This window comes from Echinops telfairi, unplaced genomic scaffold (genome assembly GCF_000313985.2).
Source record: "Echinops telfairi isolate 266 unplaced genomic scaffold, ASM31398v2 ScPeMD7_6;HRSCAF=24_0, whole genome shotgun sequence".
NCBI lineage: Eukaryota > Metazoa > Chordata > Mammalia > Afrosoricida > Tenrecidae > Echinops > Echinops telfairi.
In genome coordinates, this window is record NW_022103902.1 from 9,708,686 (window position 1) to 9,733,582 (window position 24,897).

Sequence of the window (24,897 nt, forward strand, 5' to 3'; positions counted from 1 at the left end):
CCCGTGCCGCTGATAAACCATCACATTAGTACTTTCCTTTATGCTTCCATTCCTTCTGAACAGCGCACTTTTATGTCCAAAAGAGAAACTCCTCGCCTTTTAATACTTGGTGATTTTATTTTTTAATGAAACTTCAGGAAAGAGAAAAGAAAATCTATGGCCACCCAAATGGTCATTGATCATTTATCAAATAGGATAACTGTGTTTTAAAAAGAATATTTCTATGCAATTGATCCATTATCAAAGCTTCTCATTCACATGCACAACCTTCTTACTTGTTTCAGCAGTGACTGCATGAATTGCTTCTCCCAAACCATCATGTCTAAGTGGAATATCCAGAAACACAGAATAGCAAGTATATTATCTAAAGGACTGAAAAAACCCCACAGCTTCCACTATATCGTCTGAGAAATCTATTTTCAAGGTCCACTGTTTCAGTGGGATCAAGAAGCTCTAGAATATAAGTCTCTCCCTCCACCCCCCAAAAACCAAAGAGAGCAAAGGGTATGCAAGAGAAGTTACGGAAGAGGAGAGGTTCCCCAAATGCAGTTGAATGGGCCAACAAACAGTACTGTTGATAGCCAAGGCTACTTTGGAACCAAAGGGGCATTTTTAGACTCTATTGGTTTATGGACAAATTGGTCTTTGTAGTTTAGAGGGGCTATTCATGGGATGGAGTCCTGGTGGTTTAACAGTTACACAATGGACTGCAATCTGCAAAGCCATTAGTTCAAAACCATCAGCAGCTCCATGAGTGAGAGACTGGGCTTTCTACTCCTGTAAACAGTTACAGTCTCAGAAACCCAGAGGGCAGCACTATGAGCCAGCATTGACTCCATGGAGTGAGTTTGGGGCTTGGGGGGAACAAAATGAATGGAATGTATACTTTCTGATCCAGAAACTTACTTCCATAATTTGTTCTAGAAATAATTGCAGATGAGCATAAATATATACATCCAAGTTTGCCCAAGTATGCTAAGTTCAGCATTGCTTATAAACATGACAACCCTAAGAAGCTTAGATGTACCTCAGTAAGGGTATAGTTAAATAAATCACGGAGAACCATATATTCAACGTGACAAGGCTAGATCTCTAATGCATAATTATACCAGAAAACAGGGCGTTGAATAATTTAATGCTTTTTTAGAAAAAGAACGTGTGTGTGTGTGTGTGTGTGTGTGTGTGTGTGTGTGTGTGTGTAGATGTGCAGAAAACCACCTGGAATGGTACTTACTTATTAAACTCCTAACAGAGGTTCCCCTTGAAGAGACTCGGTTGCTAGAACACAGAGTGACTGACAAGTAGTACAGGGAATTCATAGTTATTTGATTTTTCCCCCAGATTAACTCTGAACTGTTTAAATTTTTATTAATTTTACTATTATGAAAGCAAAACAGAACTCTCCCCCGAGAGAAATAAAAATATGAAGAAGCTCTGAATATTTTTATGGCTTTATGTTCAGAACCATGGAGTGCAGAATAATATAAGCATTTACTGTGACTGCTTTGCTAAAAAAATTTTAAAAATAAACTTATATTAGGCATGTAATTTTCACATGCATAGAAGTGTTCCTACACTATTTCGGCTACTATCAAACATAATATTTTTAAATCTTTAGACTGAGAAAACAAGATTACCAGAAAATTACAGTTTTGATATGTTTAATGCAGGAAAACATAGCCAGGATTATAAATAATAACCACATTGTAATATTCAATCAAAATCAAATTATTTTATTGCTTTTAATCAACTTGCCTAATGTTATTCTGTTGTAAAATAATTATAAGGAGCCCAAGTGGCACAATGGATAAGCCTTGCAATGCTAACCAAAGGTCTGTAATTTAAATTTACCAATTGCCCTGCAGAAGAAAGATGAGGCTATCTCCTCCTTTGAAATCCCATATGATCACTATGAAATCCCATAGGATCACTGTGAGATCCCATAACATCACATGGAATCCTATAGAATGATTTTGAAATTCTACAGGATCCCTCAGAGTAAGAATTACCTTGATGACATACTATAATAACAAACATTGTCATAATTCTTTATTATTATTATTACCAACATGTAATAAGGCAAGGTCAGGATTTTTCTTTCTTGTATGAATGCTGATAGTTGGACCTACATATCAAACAAGACTCTCAGTTTGTCCAGAATGATTCCTAGTCTCCAGACCTCTGCTTCTCCTGCCATTCCCAAGTTTTTGCTCAGAGATAAAATGTAGAAGGCTGGCAAAGGATATTGCTGGGGATCATAGCACACCATGAGTCATATACTTTATTTCGCTGAATTGTAGATGTGAAAATATGTTGAACTAACAAATGTCTATACCTTTATAATAAAAGGTTTTCCAAACAGATTTCTTTTTTAAACTTAGGAAACTCACGTCCTCACTACTGTATACCCATTCCATTGACAAGTCCTATTTTCATAACATGTCTGTAATCAGCACACATCACTTGGCCAATATCATCCTAACTAGAGCCACTATCATTCCTCACCTAGAGTACACTCATGGTATCCTCCCTAGTCTTCTTTCCTCCACTCTTGCCCAATAAAATCACCTGCAGTCCCAGCAACCATAATGAAGCAATATCATTCCTCTGCTCGGATGTAAGCCATTCTGTTTTCTAGGCTGCTCGGGGTCTTACATGACCCGGTCCATCTACATGACCTTTCAATCATTGTCCTGGCTGTGCTTCAACGTTTTGTCTTACCCTTGTCCTCAATATCCTCTCTTCCTGGAGTCATATTCTAATGAAAATTTTGCACGACTCATTTTTGTATCACGCACCGTGTAACCCAGCCTCTAATGAATCTTCTCTCCCGGCTTCCATGCCTTTTGTTGTGCTCCTCTACACTAAATCCACTTTTGTGAACAAAGCTGATGGCAGAAATGATGGCGTGTGAGTTTTGAGACTAGGTTCTAAAAGATTGCAGCGTCTACTGGCAGAAGTCAACCTCCAACAGTGAAAATGTGTAAACAGTCCTATGTGGTAGTGCCTGTAAAGAGGAGCGAACTTGCCAACCATGTGAGGAGCCACCTTGGAAGTAGACCCTTGAGCTCCAATCAAAGCTTCCATAGGCCCCCTCAGTATAGCTCAGCAACTTCCCAAGACATCTGTAGCCAAAACCATACAGCAGAGCTGTTCTAAAATTTCTAGCCAACAGAAACTCCGAGGCGTATTAAATGGCTACAACTATGTTAATGCACTGCCCTTTGGGGTGATTTGTTATACAGAAATAGATTCATTGATATATTCGGTCGCTCAATTTATTCAGAGGTCTGATCAAAAGCTGCCTGCTTAAATCAAAACAATGATAACAGTGATATGACATTGACAGCAAAATTCAAAAATATTGAATATTAAGAGGGTACGGAGAGACAGTAACTCTTATACACTACTAATGGGACTGAAAGAAAGGTACAACAATTGTGGAAAGCCATATGGTGCTATCTCAAACAACTGGCGACAGAAACTCCATTTGACTCAGCAATCTTTGTTGGGTATCTACCCCAGAGAAGTAAGAGCCAGAATACAAACAGGTACACACACACCTATGTTCATCACAGCACTGATTACAATTCGTGCTAACGTGACTAAATGGGGAGACAGTAAGTACCCCATAGGGAGGAGATGGGAAACCAAAGGGGAATGGTGGTGGAGCAGAACAAGTTATTGGGGGATTTGATAAGTAATGTAACAGAAAATAGAAACCAAGATTGATGATCTGAAATGTAAGTACCCACCTGATCCATTATAAAAAGTTTCTTTTAAAAAAATAATTTCAGAGATTATCAAGAAAACAAGTTGCCTATAAGAAATGCCCTCCTTGATTTCTTATCTAAATTATCCACCCATTTCCCCAAAATACTCTATTCCCAACCACACTTTGTTTTATTTTTGTTGTTTTTTTCCATAGTACCTGGAATTAACTGCTATTGTTTTATCTATTTTTATTTGCTTATTGTCTTTCCCGCTATTGAAATAGAAGCTCCACAGGGACAGGAATGTTTGTGATTGTTGCCAGTGTGGACTCCCCTGACACCTAAAATTGTGTCTTTTATGTAATGCTCATTCTATTCACTTATTACTCACTTGTGTAAATAGCAAGTATGGTTTGTTTACAAGTATGCCAAGAACTGTTCTGCATAATGCTATGTTCAAAATAAGACAGTTTTATTTCATCATCACAACAAACTTACAAGGCAGGGAAAGCCCCAGTTCACAGTGGAGAAAAGTAGAGCTCAAATAACTGCCAGATAGCCACAACTACAAAATGAGAAAACCTACATTCAAATCTAGGCTTGGCTGATTTCAATTTTGCTGTCAAACACTAGTCTAGGTTAAAAGATCAAATAATTTAAGTATACAAACAATCAGGTGGCACAGTTTACAAAAGGGAAAAGAGCCACAAGTGGCAGTTTACGGAGGAGACAGCTTAAAAAATATAGTTTATCTAGATGAGTGAGAAGCAAGGGGGTGAGAGGAGTCTTAAAACATAAGGTGACTGTCCAGAAGTGTGGTGCTGCAGAACATTTAAAAGCTAATAGTGCTTTTGTATAACTTTAAGAAGGCTCGTGCCGTTTCTGAGAAAGCAGTGTTACTCACACCGATGCCATTGCATGTGTGCTCTTTTCAGTAACATGGGTCTTCAGGGAAGTAATGTTGATGAAGAACAGAGTTTATGAAATGAATATTTTGGGCTCCATCAGCCCTAAGAGAACTTTCCTAAATGATCACTTTATTCCCTTCCTAATATGCAGATATACATACATACAGCCTATAGACACCTGACATCTATTACTCCACTAAAGCCAAAGAATTCAAAGTCAAAGAAAGTAAATAATGTTTCTTTCCCAAGATCAAGTCATATACTCAGACATAATATGTCTGTAATATATAAACAATACTTAAGATATACAGAATTTAAAATCTTGAAGTTGAAATAAATTTTAGAAATTTCCTTAGCTGAAATACTTTCCAAAGTAATAAAGCCCTCTATACTCCAGAATCTTCCAGGACAGAATTAGGAGACTTTTCCAATGCTACAGTGCATGACTAGCTGTAAATACTTCATTTATTCTATGCCAGGTGCATAGGCTTCTCTGAGCTGCTATATCTTCAGTTATGGGTATATGCAGAAAACAATCTTCTACTCTGGATGCAATGAATTTAGCAAGAATCTAAGTCCAAACAAAGAATCTTATTTACATAACCAAACACCTCTAAAGTGGATTGTCCCTGAATTCTGTCCCATGAAGAGGCTCCATCATTTGATTTGGTCATTTGAAGACTCCAAACAGCAACAAAAAACATTCTGAGTTCAGATGGCTTCACAGTGAATTCTACCAAATGCTCAGCTAAGAATGTATACCAAATCAAATCCAACTATTCAAGTGGAGGAAAAAAGAATAGAATACTCCTGAATTAATTTTATGACGTGAGTATAACATAAATGAGCATAGATGTAAAACAACAAAATCTTAGCAAATACAATCTGACATATTAAAAATATAATGCAAGCAAGTGAGATTAAGCCAGGTTAAACATTTTTCTAAGTTAACATAGTCCATCACCTAAATAAAACCAAGGAAAGAATGCCGTGATCATATCAGTTGATGCAGAAAAGTCATTTGACAAAGTCCATCACTCATTCCTGATAAAAGCGTTCAAAGGAATTTGAACTGAAGGGAAATTCCTCATCATAAGAAAGGGTCCACATACAAAGCCAATGACCAGCATTAGTGTCAATAGAGAAAGACTGAAAATAGTCCCCATCTTACAGGTATCAGACGAGACTCCTGTTCATGACTATGTTCGAAGACGTAGGTAGAGCTGTAACACAAAACCCTACCTAAATCAAAGGTATCCAACTGGTCCCAAACTAAGTAATTCTAGTTGTATATGATCCATAGTAGAGGCAAACTCATGAAAATAATGCAAGAGAAATCTCACAGAATATGCAAAAACTGCAACGAGAAGTCCAGCACATTAATAATAAGATATTAGAAATGGAAAATACTTAGAAAGAGCAAAGCAGATTACTTAGCTTGAAGACAAATCTCTTGAGAGGAATCTATGAGAAGAACCATTAATAAATAAATGCAAAACAATTTGAAGACAGTCTAAGAATTCTAGGGGAATAACTCATGTATAACTGGTATTCCAGAACAAGAAGGGACAAAAATCCAGAGAGAATATAGTCCAAAATTTTCTGGAAAAAGCTTCGCTAGCAACATAAAAGGGATAAACTATCCATTCAAGAAGCTGACAGAACACCAAACAGGAGAGAAGGGGGCAAAAAAATCACCACAACATGTCATAATCAAGCTTAACAATACCAAGGACAAGGAAATAATTCTGGGAGATCAGGAAAAAGAGAAAAGTTAGCTATAAAAGAGAACCAATAAGAATGAGCTCAGGTTTTTCATGAGAAATCATATAAGCAAGAATGTAAGGGAATTATGCACACAAATATTGAAAGAAAAACTGCCAAGTAAGACCCTTATAATCTGTAAAATTACTCCTCGAGTATAAGGGAGAAATAAAGATACTTGCAGTGAAGTAGAAATTAATTTGTAAAACCATGACAAAACTTACAAAAAAATACTAAGAGGAGCTTGTTATACAGAAAATCAACAACAACAACAGTCGTTTACCTCAGATCAACATACAGGACAACACCACCGAGATGCCAAGCCATTTAAAGGAGCACTAAAGTTAAACACAATTACAAGACTGGAAATAGGAAGCCAAAGGTATCCTTTCTCAATGAAGACAATTATAGAGTAATTGAAGGCATATCATAGATAAAAAATACACTCTCTGAGAAAAAGTCAAGTAGATTACAAGAGAGAACAGATTGTCTTGTATCTGATATAAAAAATTATCAAAGTAACCTCAAAGAGAAGGGGAAAACCTCAAATTTTTTAAAAGGATAAGCATAAAAACTGAATAAACAGTAAAATGACAGGAAAAAATGACAACAAACCCTGCAAACAAAAGGAACTCAGCACTGAAAATTACAAGGAACAAGAAAAAAATTACTTCCTCCCCCCAAAAAACCCACATAGCAATAGCTATTAATAATGACACTGAATGTAAATGGGTTAAATAGATGCCCCAGGCAAGAGACAAAGAGTACCAAATAGATAATAAGCAGCATCCTTCAATATGCAGCATAGAAGAATCATACCTTAAATACAAAGCCAAAGAGACTGAAAATCAAAAGTTGGGAGAAAATATATCAAGCGAGTGGCAATAAAAAAAAAAAGCGTGGCAATACTAATATCAGATAAAACAGACTTCACAACAAAAACCACATGACAAAGACATTAAGTAATGATTAAAGGAACCATTGAGAGAGACAATATAACCATAATATGCATGCATGCACCTAATGAAAGACTTCAAGATATATTAATAAATCTCTTACAGAATTGAAGAGAAAACTATAAACAATTCTATAATAATGGTAGGTGATGTCGAAACACCACTCTCAAGGAAGAAAAGAACACCTGGAAAGAAACTCAATCAAGACACAGAAGTAGACAATTCAATCAATCCAGCCATATACAGAACACTCCACTCACAGTAGCACACTATGGATTCTTTTCCAGCACACATGCAACAGTCTTCATATAGACCACACATTAGGCCACAAAGCAAGCTTTAGTACATTTTAATATAATAAGATATTACAAACCATTTTCTCAGCTCACAAAGGGGTCAAATTAGCTATCAACAATGCAAAGATCAAGGTGATAAGATCTAATATAATGGAAAGTGAACAACAACCTGCTTAAAAAATACGAGGGTAATCATTTGATCTTCCTCATGATCCATTTAAGCTTGCTCTGGTTTTTAATATTTTCTGGGTTTTGTTGAGGTTTTTATCTGTTTCACTTTGTTCTTGTTAGTTTTGTGGTTTGTTTTGGTTTTTTTGTATATGAAATCCAGGATAGGTAAATCTACAGAGACAGTAACTGGAGTAATGGTCCCTTGGAGGTATGGCAGAGGATGCTGGGGGAAATGGGGAGCTAATAATGATGAGTAAAAGACTGAAAACAATATTCTAGAACTGATTGTGGTGACGACTGTACAACTCCTTCTTGATGTGACTGAACAATTGGATTGTACGATATATGAATCATATGCCAATAAAACTGCTGGGAAAATAAAATACCAGGTGATTGATGGATTAAGGAATGCAATTTTTTAATTTCTTGAAAGAAATGAGAACAAAAGTTACAGCATACCAAAGGCATTGGGGCACAGCAAAAGCAATTCTGGGCAATTTATAGCAATAAATACACACATTCAAAAACTTAGAAAGGAACAAAATCAACAACGTAACTCAACATCTTCAATTATAACTAATTACAAAATAAACCCTCAGGCATAAAAAGAAAAGAAAATTTAAATATTAGAGCAGTAATAAAGTCATCAGAAAACAAAAATAATAGAAAATCAATAAGTGGAGATGAGCCAGTCAGGGTGCAGTGTAGCAACGATTAAACATACAATTTTCCTCTAGTTCCTAAATGCTTCCTCCCCCCCATCCCACTATCATGATCCCAATTCTACCTTGCAAATCTGGCTAGATAAGAGGATGTGCACTGGTACAAATAGGAACTGGAAACACTGGGAATCCAGGAGAGATGATCCCTTCAGCACCAGTGGTGAGTGGCAATACCAGGAGGGTGGAGGGAAGGTAGAGTAGAAAAGGGGAACTTATTACAAGGATCTACCTATAACCTCCTCCCTGGGGGATGGACAACAGAAAAGTGCGTGAAGGGAGATGTCGGACAGTGTAAGATATGACAAAATAATATTTTATAAATTATCAAGGGTTCATGAGGGAGTGGGGAGCAAGGAGGGAAGGGGAAAAATGAGGAGCTGATGCCAGTGGCTTACGTGGAGAGCAAATACTCTGAGAATGATGGGGGCAATAAATGTACAAATGTGCTTTACACGATTGATGTATGTATGGATTGTGATGAGTTGTATGAGGCCCCAATAAAATGATTTTTTTAAAATCAACAACCTAGAAGGAATGGACAAACTCCTAGAAACACACCACCTAACTAAATTAACACAGATTAATGTAGGAAATCTCAACAGACCCATAAACCTCCACTCTTCATGTAAATAGTGTCCATTCTCTTAAGAGTTTAATCTGTACAAGTCAATGATTCACATTTTGCAGTCTGAAGCCAGCCAAACATGTGTAATTTCCTTTTCTCATTTGTGTTTTAAACTCTCTACAAATGGCTAAATAATGACACTATCAACAGAATTACTTTATACCCCAGGGGAATGATTTATAATGTTCTCTATCATAAAATGATAACAATATCTGAAGTGAAACAAAGACATATATAAGCCATAGATAAATGAAAGAATTTTGGAAATTCAGGATAGGTAAATCCGAGGAGATAGTAACTGGACTAATAATTAGCTAGGGGTTTGTCAGGGGAGGATGGGTGGCGATTGGGGAGCTAACAGCAGGGAGTACAAGAAGAAAGTGTTCTGAAATTAATTGTGGTGGTGACTGCACAATTCTTCTTAATATGGCTGAGTAATTAAATTCAATTATATGTGAAGTATACCAAAATAAAACTATTAAAAATAAAAGAAAACCTCAATAGACTTATTACAAAAGAAGTAAAGGAACATTAGGTTGAGTTATCAAACAAACCCCCAAGAACAAAATAATAATTCCTGGACCAGATGGTTTTACCAGGGAATTCTACCAAGCATTCAGAGAAGAATCCACTCCAATTCTACTCAAACTATTTCAGAGTATCGAAAAATATGGCAAAGTCTCAAACTGATTTTATGAAGTGAGTTCAACCCTGATACGAAAACCAGGTAAAGGCGTTGGCAGAAATGAAAATTGCAGATCAATATCTCTTATGAATATAGAAGCAAAAATTTTCTAGAAAAGCCTAGCCAATAGAATACAACAATAACAAGAAAACAAAAATAACATGTATGCAGGGTAGATCAACATTAGTTCAACAATTGATATAATCCACCATACAAACAAAACAAAGGATAAGACCTACATGATTATATCAATGAATGTAGGAAAGCATTTGACAAAATCCAACGCCCATTCCTGAGAAAGTAGTGAAAAATTAGAATAGGAGAGAAATTCCTCAACACAATAAAGTCCATATAAACAACTCCAACAGCCAACATCTTGCTGCACTGTGAGATATTGGGAATATTGTCTTTGCAAATAGAAAGCAGAGAAGAATGCCCTTTATCAACACTCATTCAATACTGTGCTGGAAGTCTTAGCTAGAATTATTAGACAATAAAAAGAAACCAAAGATATGCAAATTGACAAAAAGGAATAAAACTCTCTAGTCAGAGATGATATGATTCTATATGTGGAAAAGCCCAAATGACCAACAAGAATATTGTTGGAAGTAGTTGGAAGATTTGGCAATGTGGCAAGGTCCAAGATCAATATACAAAAATCAATCAGATTCCAATGTACTAATGAAGAAAGCTCTGAAAAGGAAATCAAGAAAACAATATCATTTTCAAAAGCCACCCAAATGATAAAATACTTAGGATTTAACCTAAATAGGGAATTAAAAGAATTGGACAAAGAAAACTACAAAATACCATTTCAAGAAACAATTGAGACCTATGTAAATAAAAGAATGTTCCATGCTCATGGATAGGAAGAAGTTACATTTTTAAAATGTCAATATTACCCAAGCAACCCATAAATATAATGTAATTCAATGTCATTCTTTAAAGAAATTTTAAAAAACTAATTACCAACTTTATATGGAGAAGAAAGAGACCCAGGATAAGCAAAGAACTACTTAAGATTTCCATCTGAGGAAGAATGAAACAGGATCCATAACTCACCTCAAAATTAATGCAAGATTGATGAAGGATCTGAAGGTAAACTCTAGAACTATAAAGATCATCAATGAAAACACAGGAGAAAATGTAAGGTCCTAACATATTGCATAATTGCAACTACATGCCTTTTAGAATTTGAGTACATCCATCAAGAATTATGTACAAAGTGTTCATAATCTCTATATTTTGACCCTCAAAACAACCAATAAAATACCAGTTAGAGAGAAACAGGGGGAAAAAAGAGTTTATTGGTCAGAAAGAAGCTAATATACCTCCCAAGACTCGGGCACTTAGTCACTTGCCAGCTCTACAAATAAATTTACCCCTTGGCTAAATTTGCAACCAAACAATAGGCCTATGAGGTAGTAGGTTTATTGTGCCAACCTGGCTGATAAACACATGTGGGGTTAATTGAAGAATGGAGGGATAAATGGTTCAGTGAGCCTCGCCTTTTAGTTCTCTGGTCTCTTGCTTTCTGATGGTTGGACCAGGGTGCAGCTACCTTAGCCAATTCCCTTCTTCAGCTTGCAAGGCTCACTTCCTTCAAGACATCCCTGAGGAGAAGCCACATGGACCTACCCCGATTCAGCCCTGGGTGCTGGAGCAGCCGTGTGGAGACCCCTGCCAGCGCTTAGATACTTCCATGTTCACTGATTTGGCTTTCCTCTTGCAGTCGACATCGTTGTGTCTGTTTTGTGAGATGGAGGAGGACTTTGTGGATTGGTGTCGGACATATGGGTTAATGGGTTAATGTTGGACTTGTGGGCTTGGAAAGCACTGGGTTGGGATATTTTCTTGATGCACACTTAACCTTTCTATAAAACTCTCTCTTATACATGAGTTTCTGTGGATTTGTTTTTCTAAAGTACCTAGATATTACAGCCTATAAAGAGAATAATAACAGTAAGACACTCACATCTTAGAATAATCAATAAATTGACATCAAAAGGCCAGCATTTGCCCAAGAACAAAGTTCAGAAGGCTGTAGAAAGGAAGAGGAATGGAAATACTATCAGGGAGGATGGGAGACAAGGTTATACTGTGAAAACTGTAAGAAATGAGATGAGACAAAATATGTATGGATTGTTAAGTGGAAAACTGATAACTCCACCCAATTCACAATGAAAAGATTTAAAGTAAAAATACATGTGAGAAAGCTTCAAAAATTTGTGGAAAAATCCCATTATCTTTTCATGCCATTTTTATGTCTATATGGAAATATCAAACACCAGATTTAGCAGAGCTTATCAGAACTCCAAATGAAACTTTTTGAGAATCAATCCTTTTCAATTTATTTTTGGTAATAAACTATATACTTACATTATACTTATTTCCTGATATTAAATGCGTGTATATATATATATGAGTGTGTGTATACATACACATGCATATCAACCCACTTATTTACATCAATTTATAATTATAATACATATGTTTCCAAAAGTTCATGGAAAAGTTATATAATATTTTATGTCTATTTCCAACAAACTTCCAGAAGCCCCTTCACATATACAGGTGAATATTACTTTGACAGGTGCCAGAAGCAAAGCATATACTAGAATAGGCAACAGTTATCAACTGGTATAAGTAATTTAGGTGGATAGAATTCAGTGTAGTAGAATTCCTCTCAGAAAATAAAGACAAATCATATTTTCTATTGGCTTAAACCATTTGTTACTCAAAATCACTAAAGGAGGAGCAATTTAATTTGAAAAGATGAGTTTTATTGATTGATCCAAAAAACCTCTTGATACTTCAAAATAGAATAAGAGTCTATCAATGAAAAGAAAAATATTGCTTTGATATTCAGTAGAGAATAAATAGACAAATGCACAGAGAAAGTCTTAGCTTTGGTCTACTTTATTTTCAACAGATGATCTCTAACATAATAGGAAATAAAAAGTAAAGCTTTTCAGCAGTCCACTGGTGTGCAGCTAGGGTGAAAGATCCCGATAGCTATACCTTTTAACAGTGATTTCCTGTGCTCGCTTCGGCAGCACATATACGAACAGTGATTTCCTTTTGAGTGAGTGTAAGGACAGAAACCACTTTTTCATGAAAATAAGATAAAATGACAAATGTAGGCCTATTGTCAAAGGGTAAGTGTTACATGAGAAAGATCATGGAATTTAGAGTGGTAAAGAATTTTGAGCTAGAAGATTCATGGTTTTTGTCCATTTCGGGCATTCACTTATGTCTACGTGTTGACAATAAAACCTAACTACAGGATCCCTGCGAAAATGAAATGAAATCGTGTGAAATGTACGTATACAGACATTGTAACACTTTCAAAGTTTTTCATGGTAGATATTGCTCCTCAAAACTGAAACTAATCTTATCTTTTTTTACATTCTTTACCTATTACAATCTCAGAATCATCGACAACTTTGATAAATGCTTGGTAAATAAATGAATGATCATTTAGAAACCACAAAATAAATTATTGCTCTGATTGCATACATAGTTGGGCAAGACAGGTTTTATAATATACAAATATAATCTTTGAAAGTTCATACTGTGGTATGAAATAAAATAGACATGAACTAGATGTGTGTTTAAAAAATGTTTCATCTTGCATATAATGCTCATGCACATATAGGTATAGGCATCTTTCTCCTGTCCCCATCCACGGAGGATTGGTTCCCTGAGCCCTGTCCCCCTTTATATAAAATGAGGTAGTATTTGCATATACCTTGATATATCCTCTTATATAATCTAAATCATTTCTAAATAAGTTATGATATTTAATACAGTGTAAACACAGTCTAAATAGCACTTTATCCTCAGTCTTAGCCTTTGGGGACTTGCTTTGTCCACAAAATTGTGTTTTGTTTTGTTTTTTAATCTTCCAAATATTTTCACTCAGGAGTTGGTTGAAACCCCAGGTGCAGAACGCAAGGACATGGAGGGTCCATTGACATATGGCTCAACAATCCAAATCTGTTTTGAAAGTGGAGGATCAAAGTGAAGTTTGATCTCTTAATGGAACCTCTCACAATCAAAATGCCTGAGAGTCGTTGAGGTGGAAAACAAATTCTTATTTTGAATTATTATCCAACTTCGAGTGTTCACTAAAATTTATTGCTATTTCCTCAAAATATTAATCACTTTTTACTTTTTAACACACTTCCTAAATGCGGTTTGAAATCTGTTTATAGTCTAAGAATCTGACTATAAAAGTCAATGTCCTTGTCTTGAAAATTTGGGAAGTGCATATGAGGTTGTTATTACAAACCATGAAGACAACTGCTGGAAGACGAAATTACCTGGGTCTGTAGAGGCAATGATACAGGTGTTTCGTTCTAACTCTTTTGGCTTGAATGAATATTCTCATCCAAGGGTCAAAATACAGAATAGATGTGTAGGCTCTGAATGACCATTTCTCTGGAAAACTAGAATAGAAAATATCAAAAGTTAAGATATAAAGGGAACCAGAAGATCATGTATTTGAGAAGAAATAAATCAGATGATCAAGTTATGAAGTTGATTACTAGAAGCTTCTGAAATTTTTCTTCTAAAATTAACATTTTGGGGGTTATTGATATTACAAGTACCAGCAAACCACAGAGCACTCATATATTTCATTAAGTAAGTCTACACAAATAATTTACATTTTTTGTTAAGACTCAACTTTCATTGTCAATCAAGCATTCTGAGTAGACTAACATCAGCAATAGAAAACATACTTTCCATTAAAGTTGTTGACTAAGCAGGACAAAACCAAATCAAACAAACACAACCTCTCTGTTCAAATGTAACAAAAAGACTATAAGTCTACAATACAACATGTTTCCACTAAGTTTCTTTTAATAGAATAAAAACACAATTTTGACACATTTCTATAACTATAACCTAGAAATATAAAACTGTACCTCATAAGTGCTGCAAGTATTAAAAGAAGTATTAATGCCCAAGTGAGGGGACAACACTGATGACTGGTGATAAATGAAAAGAGAGAGAGAAATAAAGCATGAGAAAGCAATAATGGGAACAGAAAAATTATAAATAGATGACAAAGGAAACTACCATTTTAAAAGTGCATGTTCTTAGGAAATCACTGCTACTGTATACTAACCACTCCAGGGACATTCGATGTTAAAGTCCACTTGGGAACTGAAAATCCTTTCTAATTAGTAAAGAAATATAGATTAAAAAATAAGGTCAACCATGCTTAAAAAGTGGTGCTTTTTATCTACTGGGTCTCAGAAAAGACTCTGAGGTTTTAGGAAGCAGTCAGCAGTAAGCCCATGAGTTTTATTCTATCTCAGATCAGAGTGAGACAAAGATCACTGAAAGGAATTATAAGGTCTGTCCAGGAAGACGCCTCAGCAAGGATATGCCACATTCGGTTATTCATTAAAAAAGGACAAGGTTCCGGTGGATTTATAAGAATGAAGAAGATGTGCAAAAAAAATCCCAGGATTTCTTGGTGAATTAAAAATTCCTTCAGGCAAACTCTGAAACTTATTAATAGAGTCAGACATATCCTTGACTTGTTTAAAAGAAAATTATTTTAAAGTAAGCCTTCAGTACAGTGTTTTCCCAGTATAAATTCTACAAAGGTATCTAATTCCTTGTTATTCTTCCATAAATAGCAGTGCTTTCTGAATATAACAAGAGAGGTTGTCTGCTCTGGGAGGTAGTGCTGAAATAATGTGATAAGCTTTCAGCATACCACAATCACGTGAATCCTCATCTGTTTTCATTATTATCATAAGTCACCTTGAGCCTCTATAAAAATTCTGAGAATGTTGCTCTTCAAAACTTTTCTGGATCTCCTGATTTGAAATTGCTTTTAGAGAGGGCAACTTTTTCTTTGGACGCTCCACCATGATGAAGGACCTCTGTCATTTGAAGGTAGGAGGAGTCAAAGGGTTTCAAATACGACTTTGAGAATTTGAGAAAGACGGTGAGAGATCAAACTGGATAAAACAAGTTTGGGCCGTAAAGCAAGTTACAGATGCAAGATAAGGACACAAATATTGTCCTTTAGTAATTCACTTTATTTACCCATTGAGTGAACACTTATAGTTTATTACTCATAGCATGGGAATCCCCTGTGTTCACAAATCACCCCGATGTCCAGAGAGCTGCTAAAAATTCTCACGTGTCCCAGCATATATATGTCTAAGATTGATTACAATAATGTTATAAATATATATGGAGGTTTTAAAAAGTTCATGGAAAATGGTATTTAAAAGCAATAGACTTTTTCTAGGAAATTTCAAAGCCCCTTCATATGAGTCTAGAAGAGTAATGAAGAAAAGCCCTGAATAAATTGCACGTGTGGGCCTCTTTAAGGTCTATCTAATGAGACCGACCTTATCTCATTCGGTCTTTCTTTTTTATATATATTTGGAAAGGTGTTTTTTTTTTTAAACATTTTATTAGAGGCTCATACAACTGCTATCGCAATCCATACACACATCAATTGTGTAAAGCGCATTTGTACATCATTCTCAAAACATTTTCTCTCCACTTAAACCCCCAACATTAGGTCCTCATTTTTCCCCTCCCTCCCCGCTCCCCACTCCCTCATGAGCCCTTGATAGTTTATAAATTGGTATTTTGTCATATCTTGCCCTGTCTGACGTCTCCCTTCACCCACTTTTCGGTCGTCTGTCCCCCAGGGAGGAGGTCACATATAGTTCCTTGTAATCGGGTCCCTCTTTCCTACCCATTCTCCCTTTACCCTCCCTGTTTCGCCACTCACACCACTGGTCCTGTAGGGCTCATCCGCCCTGGATTCCCTGTATTTTCAGTTCCTATCTGTACCAGTGTACATCCTCTGGTCTAGCCAGATTTGTAAAGTAGAATTGGGAACATGATAGTGGGTGTGGAAGAAGCATTTAGGAACTAGAGGAAAGCTGTATTTCTCATCGTTGTTACATCGCACCCTGACTGGCTCATCTCCTCCCCGAGACCCCTCTGCAAGGGGATCTCCAGTGGCCTATTAACGGGCTTTGGATCTCCACTTCGCACTCCCCCCCATCATTCACTATGGTAAGATTTCATTAGCTCTTTCTAATGAGGACTCACAGAGTACACTATTATTCTAGCTACAAAAATTCAGCAACATGTGCATAAAATTTTGATCTAGTCAAGCCCTTCAGACACTCAACATCCAAGGATTTTGTCAGGGACTAGTCATGTGCCAGGCCCCTCCTGTACCCCACCAACACTCCTGACTTCCAGAAGAAAAGCCAGATTTCAGAATCATATTCTTTATCCCATCAAGGCAGAGGCAATCATGATTTTCCCTTAGGGAAAGGTTTATGTTAGAGTAGGAAATTGAGTGCCAGGCAAGTTTCCAGATGTGAGACAAGGACTTGCAAGGATTATTTTTTAAGTGATCTTTTCCAGAGACTGAAGACTGCTGTTTATTTGTGACAAACAAATGAGAATACTTCGTACAAGAGGACTGCACACAGGTCATAGAAAAATTATCTTTTTCCATGAAAATGTTGAGCCGTGTCCTAGGAGAGTGTGACACTTGTAGTAGAAAAAACACAAAGCAGGCTAAATAGACACTGTATTTAAAACGGTTCCCCAACATACAGTCAAAACTTCTTTGGATGATGCATGGGATCCTTCATGATCTGAATGGCATAAGAACTAATTCTTCTGAGATTGGGGCTAGAATTAAGTGTGATCCCAAATCCTTTCATATGTCTATGGTCTATATATCTCTCTAGCTCACCTTAGAGCCATCATTATCAATCTATGTTAGAAAACATTATCAATCATCCCCTAAGGCATCAGGTAATTCTATTGATAATGTCATTAATTTAGCCAATGGTATAGAATTTCAAACACTGTTTAGAGAAGGAAAATACACAAGTATAGGCCAGCTACAACTCACAACACATGAATTGTTGACTTGTACAGATTAAACTCTTAAATTACTGGACACTATTTATACAAACCCTGGAAGTTGGTGATAGAACCAAACTTTCAATAATATTCATTGACAGTGGAATATTCACGCCTACCAGATTAATACAGGTCATAATAAAGCCAGGAGGGCATTGGAATAGTAATTATATGGAAGTCCCAAGCCAGAATTCTATGGGAACTCTCAAGGCAATAGATCAGAGCCAAAGTTCTATACTCTTGGGATAATAGGCATTTTCCTCTTCTCACACTACAGAGTTTCAACCTTAAGTCCAAGGGCTGTGGGTAAGTTTGAGTTGAAGCCCTGTCACTTAGTGTGTTTTCCAAATTAAGTCCTTCTGGTGTGGCCTATAAAGAATTTTGTGTGCCTTAAGAGAACAGAGTCTACGGTCCCAGTAGTAGTCTATAGCACAGGATCTGAGTCACCAAGGTCTAGATAGAAAGTAGGTCAAAAGTGTCCACTTAGGAACATGGTACCAGGAATACCCTCCCTGTGAGTTATATATGTATTGTTAGGAGCTTTTTCCTGGTGGGAGGTCGCTCCTTCCTGTTTTCCTACCAACAGACATGTAATTACCTTCTCCAAAACATACATGCTGCCTTCCCCTATCTTGACTTGAATTTCCAGTAAGGTTTGTTTATCACTCTGGTAGGAGTGTCTGCTGATTTGGGGTGACCTTAGCACCATTTTGTATGGCAGCAGCTGAATGGTCATCTCTCACTCTCCCCATAGTATGAATTTTTAAGCTATCCAGGTGATGAACTGCCAAGTTTGAGCACCCCTGCCCAATATGTACCCCAAGTACCTAGGTAGTATATGAAGCAAGTTGCCAAAAAATGGTAGCAGAAAAGTCTCCCACAAATATTTGGCCATTAAGCACCAGTCAAAGAATATACCCTCTGCATTTATCTACCGTGGGTACAAAGACTTCTATCTGGACCAACATGCAAGCTATTCTTGTAAGTTCTCTGGTTCAGAAAACAACTCTGAACTTCAGGCACTGAACTAGATTTCTTCTAGAATGTCTCAGTAGTGTCATACATTTCTTCCTGAAAGTATCATATAACAAACATTGTTAAATGTTTTGAAAATGATGATGGCAACATATGTACAAATGCGGCTGACACAATTGATGTATGGATTGCTATAAGAGCTGTAAGAGCCCCCAATAAAATGGTCCATTAAAATAAAAATTTTAAAACTGCTTTCTAAAACTAATACTGCAGTCACTGAAATTTTTCTGAAGTTTAAATCAATAAAGTCTATGTTATCTGGAATATAAAAGAACGATATAAAAAATTTGACTAGTTTAAATTATTAATTTTGAAGGAGCTTACCAAACTTGATCTTAGGGCAGATTATACCAAAGGGAAATGTCAACTCAAAAAGGTAATTTAAAAGTAAAGTTATACGCTGCATAAAGTAATAAACATATTTCTGTAATAACCACTGTGGCAAACAGAGCATTATATCAATTTGAAGATGTAACTTTTCATGTGTTCCCAGCCAGCTCAGTTAAGCCATAAACCAGAGTTGTTATGGAACGCTGCACAATGCCTGGCAATTTAGAAACATACTGGACATTGGCATGAAATTAGGTGTGCCACACTTTTGTTAATTTATTGCTTGCTATCTACCAGGCATGGAGTTAGTTTCCAGAATGTTAGCGTTACTGCGAGAAAGATGGAAAGACGTATTATAGGGACCAGGGACAGAAGGGCTAAGGTAGTGAGAAGGATCATTGTATTAAATGTTGCTAATGAGGATGGAAATATTCGCAACAGAAATTGGAGTGTATGGAATGTTATAAGAACTGTAAAATCCCCCAATAAAATGATTTAAAAATAAAAAGAAATTAGTAATGAATATACACCAGGAATGATTAATGTCATTCATTTTATCTAAATATACACGTGAAAAATGTTGAATTGGTAAATGTTGTGCTCTTCACATTTATAGAGCTCAGGGACAAGAAGTAAGCTTAGGATAGAAACTTCCCCTTATTTATGCTTTTCAGACAGATTAGAGACAGTAAACAAACTGGAAATGAAAAAGATTTTTTGTTCTTCAAGCTGAAGCCTATCTACAGATAAATTAACTCAAAAACAAACTCTACTAAGCCCCACAACTCCACTCCCTTCAGCAAGAAACTGATACGTTCCCTAGGAGATGTTTCTTTAAGGAGCGAGTGGTTGGTAAAGCCCCCTAGAGAAGTTACCCTTCAGAAACAGGCGACCAGGACTTGACTGCAGGTGTGTATAGGAGACATGACCTTGTCCCCCAACCATCCCAGAATGATGGGAACTCATGTCAAGGAAATAAGATTGACTGGAACTTTGTCATCTTGTGTCACCCAGATACACTTCCACAGGGCAAGGCCCTATCCAAGTTTGTAAATAATAAAATCCAAAACTGGAGGAAGGCATTATATGAGAGCTTAAATTCTGAACAACCAGTTTGTAGAAGGCTACTGATGACTGTTAAAGCCCAAAATTCATTTGCACAGTGCCCATGTGGAGAAAGCCTCCAGTGAATGTCCTCTGACGATTGACCAGTTATGTGAGTAGCCTTTCTATCAGACAGAGCACAGTGGAAAGTGGATTAATGCTGATGTAGTTAGGTTAACATTTAACATCTTATCCTTTGTTCTCCCTTTCGATACATTTTTAATGTGTTCTAATTTTTATTCTTTTCTGCTTTCTTTTCAATTAAGGTTTTTCTATGTGTTATTTTGTTACTGTTGTTGGGTTTGCTTGTGTTTTTGTATACTGTTTGGTGTGCTTTCCTTTACAAGAAATTCAGGACAGGGAGTCGAAATGGTGTCCAGGTAGAATCACCCACCCGGTGCTCTTGTTGTTTGACCAGAAATTTAAGAGGCAAGAAAGCCAATACTGAAACACTGGGTGCTAAAATTAGATTCTGTGTACTAGGGTCTGGTTCAGACCTCCCCCTGCACGATTTGCACCCACAAAGCAAGTCAAGAACTCACTGAAACACTCTAAGATCACTGCATCTGTCCATGGCTCCAATAACCTGTTGCCAGTTCCAGCAGGAAGGCATTCAGTATCTGTTCCTGCACCCCAAAACAGAGTGCCGCAGCAAGAAGTAATTTCCCAGGTTGCTGTCTAAAGGTGGTCATATTCCCAAGTTCTCAGAGAGCCTCTGAGAACCAGCCACGAGACTTCACACCAGAATTTCCCTCTCTGCTATCCGCCTGTTCCTGCAGTCGACAGCTTTGCAGCTCCCCTTTCCAGCCAGGAACAGACTTACTACATCAGCCACCCCCTTTGCCCCACTCCCCAGCTCCACGCCTGCCAGTGTGGGTAATGTTAAATAATTGGACACATATGTACAAATATGCCTGATACAATTGATGTATGGATTGTACATATGTTGCCAACATTCTTTTCTAAAAAATTACTTTTTTTTCAACCCTCGGTATCAGAACTTCTTTCCCCCCCTCCCTTCCTCCTTCTCCAGTCTCATGAACCCTTAATAGATTAGAAATGTATTGTTCTTTTTTTATATGTCACACCAACTACTATCTCCCTTTACCAATGGTTTCTGTTGTTCTTTCCCCTGAAGGGGTGTGTGTGATTGTGTGTCAATCATTATAAACAGTTTCCCCTTCCTCTCTCCACCCCCACCCCACCCCACTCCGTTCTCCCTACCCTTCTTGTATTGCTACTCTTGTTCCTGCTCATGGATTGCATGTGTTGTGAGCTCTTATCTCTTATTTAAAAAGTGTACATACTCCGGACTAGTCCAAAGGGAGAGGCATCACTGGGATCATGATAGTGGGGGGTGAGGAAGCCTCAAGAAACCAGAGGAATATTGTGTTTCTTCGGTGCTTCACTGTGTCCTGGTTGACTCATCCCTTCCCTGTGACCCCTCCATGGGGGGTGTTCCATTGTGTACAGATGGACTTTGGGTCTCTGCTCCGACCTCCCTCATTCTCAACCATATGTTTTTGTTTGTTTGCTTGCTTGTTAAGGGTCTTCTAATGCATGTTACCCAGTCCTGATGACACCTCATGATCGCACATGCTGGTGTGCTTGTTCCATGTGGGCTGCTTGTTTCTCAGCTGTCGGCCGCTTGTTTCACTTCAAGCCATTAAGACCCCAGATGCTATTTCTTTCAATAGCCAGGCACCATCTTCACCACATTTGCTTATGCACCCATTTTGTCTTCAGCAATCATACCAGGAGGAAGGGCATCACAGAATGCCAGTTTATTAGAAAAAAAGCATTATTTAATTGAAGGAGGGTATGAGCAGGGGCTCAAAGTCCATCCACTACCTCAGTGTATTGCTCTATAAATATATGTACATAGGCCAATACCTCTATTTTTATGGATTAATGTATTACCATATGAACACACCTATGCTTACATCTCTTTCCATAGCTTTGCTTCCTAGATTATTTCTCTGCTTCCTTTTACCTTTCGTATACCCCACCCTCATGCTTGCCCTAATGCTGCCTCATAGTACTTCCTCTCAGCTAGAATGCTGCTGCTCCAACACCCCCAGGATCTCTATATCTTCCTTGTTGTTGACTTTAATTCCTTAGTTGTTCCCATCTATGGTGTTGTTTGCTCACCACACCCTTCCTCCTTCCCCTTCTTGCCCCAAGTCCCTCTGAGGCTGTTGGACCCATTGCTTTCACCTTGAGCATGTTTCCCATGCCTGTCTTATGTAAGTAACCATACCAACAATGGCATCGACCAAACAAATGATTCCAAAAAAGAAAAGGAAAAAGAGGAAGAAGACAAAAAGAAGAAACATACATAATTCCAGGTCTGTCCCCTGACCTTTATGGCTATCTCCTCAATGGTCCTGGGGGAATTCCAGGACCTGAAGTCTATTTTGGGGGGATCTTTAGGGGCTTTGTGGCTTTCCTCTGCTCCTGTTGCTGATCTATGTTCCCCTCTTAGTTGGCTGCTCTGTGGGGGGTTCAGACCACACTATCTCCCCACTGTGTGTATTGTCCTTTGTCATAGCAAGCTCCAATAGAAAGCAAATATTTTTAAAATAATGATGGCAACATATGTACAAATATGCTTGATAGAATTGATGTATGCATTGTTATAAGAGCTGTAAGAGCCCCCAATAAAATTATCTTTTAAAAAATTACAATAAATAAATTGAAATTATTATTTTTACTGTTCAAAAAAAGAAGTTCAGGATGGATAAAACTGTAGAAACAACTGGATTAACAATTTGTTAGGATTTTGGCAGTAGAGGCTGTGGGAAAGTAGGGAACTAACAATAATGCATACAAGAATGAATAAATTCTCTCAAATGTATTGTGCTGATGACTGCAAAACTCTTTTTCCTATGTTTAAAACACTGAATTGTGTGCTTTTTGAATTATATGTCAATAAAATTGTTAAACTTTTTTAAAAAGTGAAAGGCCTGAGACCACATCCATGTCAAAATCTAGCCCAGCCTCTAATTAATATGCATAACTTCCCTAAATATTTTATGAACATGTATGTATGATTTCTTTGTTCTCTACTTTCCTATAAAAATTTCCTCATCACCTATCTTGAAGGGTCATTTTTTTTTTTAATCTTGAAAACGTTTCTATTTAGCATTAGCCAGCTGGGCTCACTTTAGATGATTCCAGTGTTGTTGGCAGCATCTAAAGCGTCACAGTCAGGAGCCAGTCGAACATGGGCCTTCTTCTCACCGTCAGGTGATCAAGGTGTTGACCTTGGCTACGTCAATGTCACCGAGCTTCTTCCCAGCCTGCTTGATCTGGTGTTTGTTGGCTTTGACATCCACAGTGAACACAAGTGTGTTGTTATCTTCGATCTTCTTCATGGCAGACCCTGTGGTCAAGGGGAACTTGATGACGGCATAATGGTCCAGCTTGTTTCTCCTGGGGGCGCTCTTCCGGGGGTATTTCGGCTGCCTTCTCAGTCTCAAGGTCTTGGGCCGCCGGAAGGTGGGTGATGTGCAGATCTTCTTTTTTGTGTGGCTGTGAACGCCTTTCAGCACGCTTTTAAAGCCTTTGCTGTGGCTTCTGTTTTGGGAGGGGCCGGAGCTTCCTTCTTCGGCTTCGGCGCCATCTTCGTGAAAAGGCGAAGGGTCATTTTTTTTAAATGAGAGAAATTCTCACTGCATCCTTTCAAGCAAAAAGTAATTACATACAGCACAGCAGGGAATGTTTTGGGAAAATGGGGGGTTACAGCAATGCATGCAAAAATAAAAAAGTTCTGAAATTAATAGTGGTAACTTGCACAAAGTTTCTAAGATGATTAAAGTATTCCCTTGCATGATGTGTGAAGTATAAGTCAATAAATGTCTTTTTTAAAGACTGGTTAATAGATCAAATCAGAAATGAAATTGAAAAATTCCTTGAAACTAATGAAAGCAATAATCCAAAATACCTAAACCTTTAGGACACAGAAAAAGCAGCGATCAGAGGGCAATTTACAGCAATCAACCCACACATAAAAAGGAGAAATCAAAAATCAACACTTTAACACAACACCTCCAATAACTAGTACAAGGTAGGGTAGGACTGGTTGCCTAAAGAAATAAATCCAGTGACACTCACATATGTATAACAAAGAACTTTATATCAAGAAGTAACTATATATGAAGAAAGCAATCCAGCCCAGTCTAACTCAAGTTCATAAGTCTGATATTAGTCCATAAATCCCCCGGCAGACTCACATAGCTCAAGGCCAGTCATGCAGAAAGGTGACTGAGAAGCAGGGAGACAACAGGCCAGTGGTTGCAGACCAATGGTCGGAGGGTACACAGCGTGATGCTGCAGCATTGAACAATAGTGTCCAAAAAGACCTGATGAGCTGTGGGATGACATCAATAACATCACTCATGAAGAGAGCAAAAGGCCGTCAAAACGACAAGAAAGAAACATAAGATCAAAGGGCATGTCAGAGCAGACTCTGAAACTTGCTCTTAATCAAAGAGTAGTGGGGAAAAAGAAGAAATGATGACCTCAAAGAGATGAACAGAACACGTCAATGGGCACCTTGAGAAGACAATGTCAAATACAATGAAATGTATGCAGACCTAGAGGTAGAAACCCTAAAGGAAAGAATGCACTTGGCACATCTTATTTTTTTTTTTT

The 24,897-nt window shown here is 37.4% G+C and overlaps 1 protein-coding gene and 1 pseudogene across 1 annotated transcript in view; both read right to left on the reverse strand.

Annotated features, from left to right (window-relative positions):
• Positions 1 to 24,897, reverse strand: part of MORC1 (MORC family CW-type zinc finger 1) — a 193,941-nt gene that overhangs the window by 137,560 nt on the left and 31,484 nt on the right. The window contains exon 9 of the mRNA XM_045286149.1: positions 14,166 to 14,291. Within this exon, the coding sequence (XP_045142084.1) occupies positions 14,166 to 14,291 (126 nt within the window). The remainder of the gene's footprint in view (positions 1 to 14,165; positions 14,292 to 24,897) is intronic.
• Positions 23,408 to 23,866, reverse strand: LOC105978955 (annotated as a pseudogene).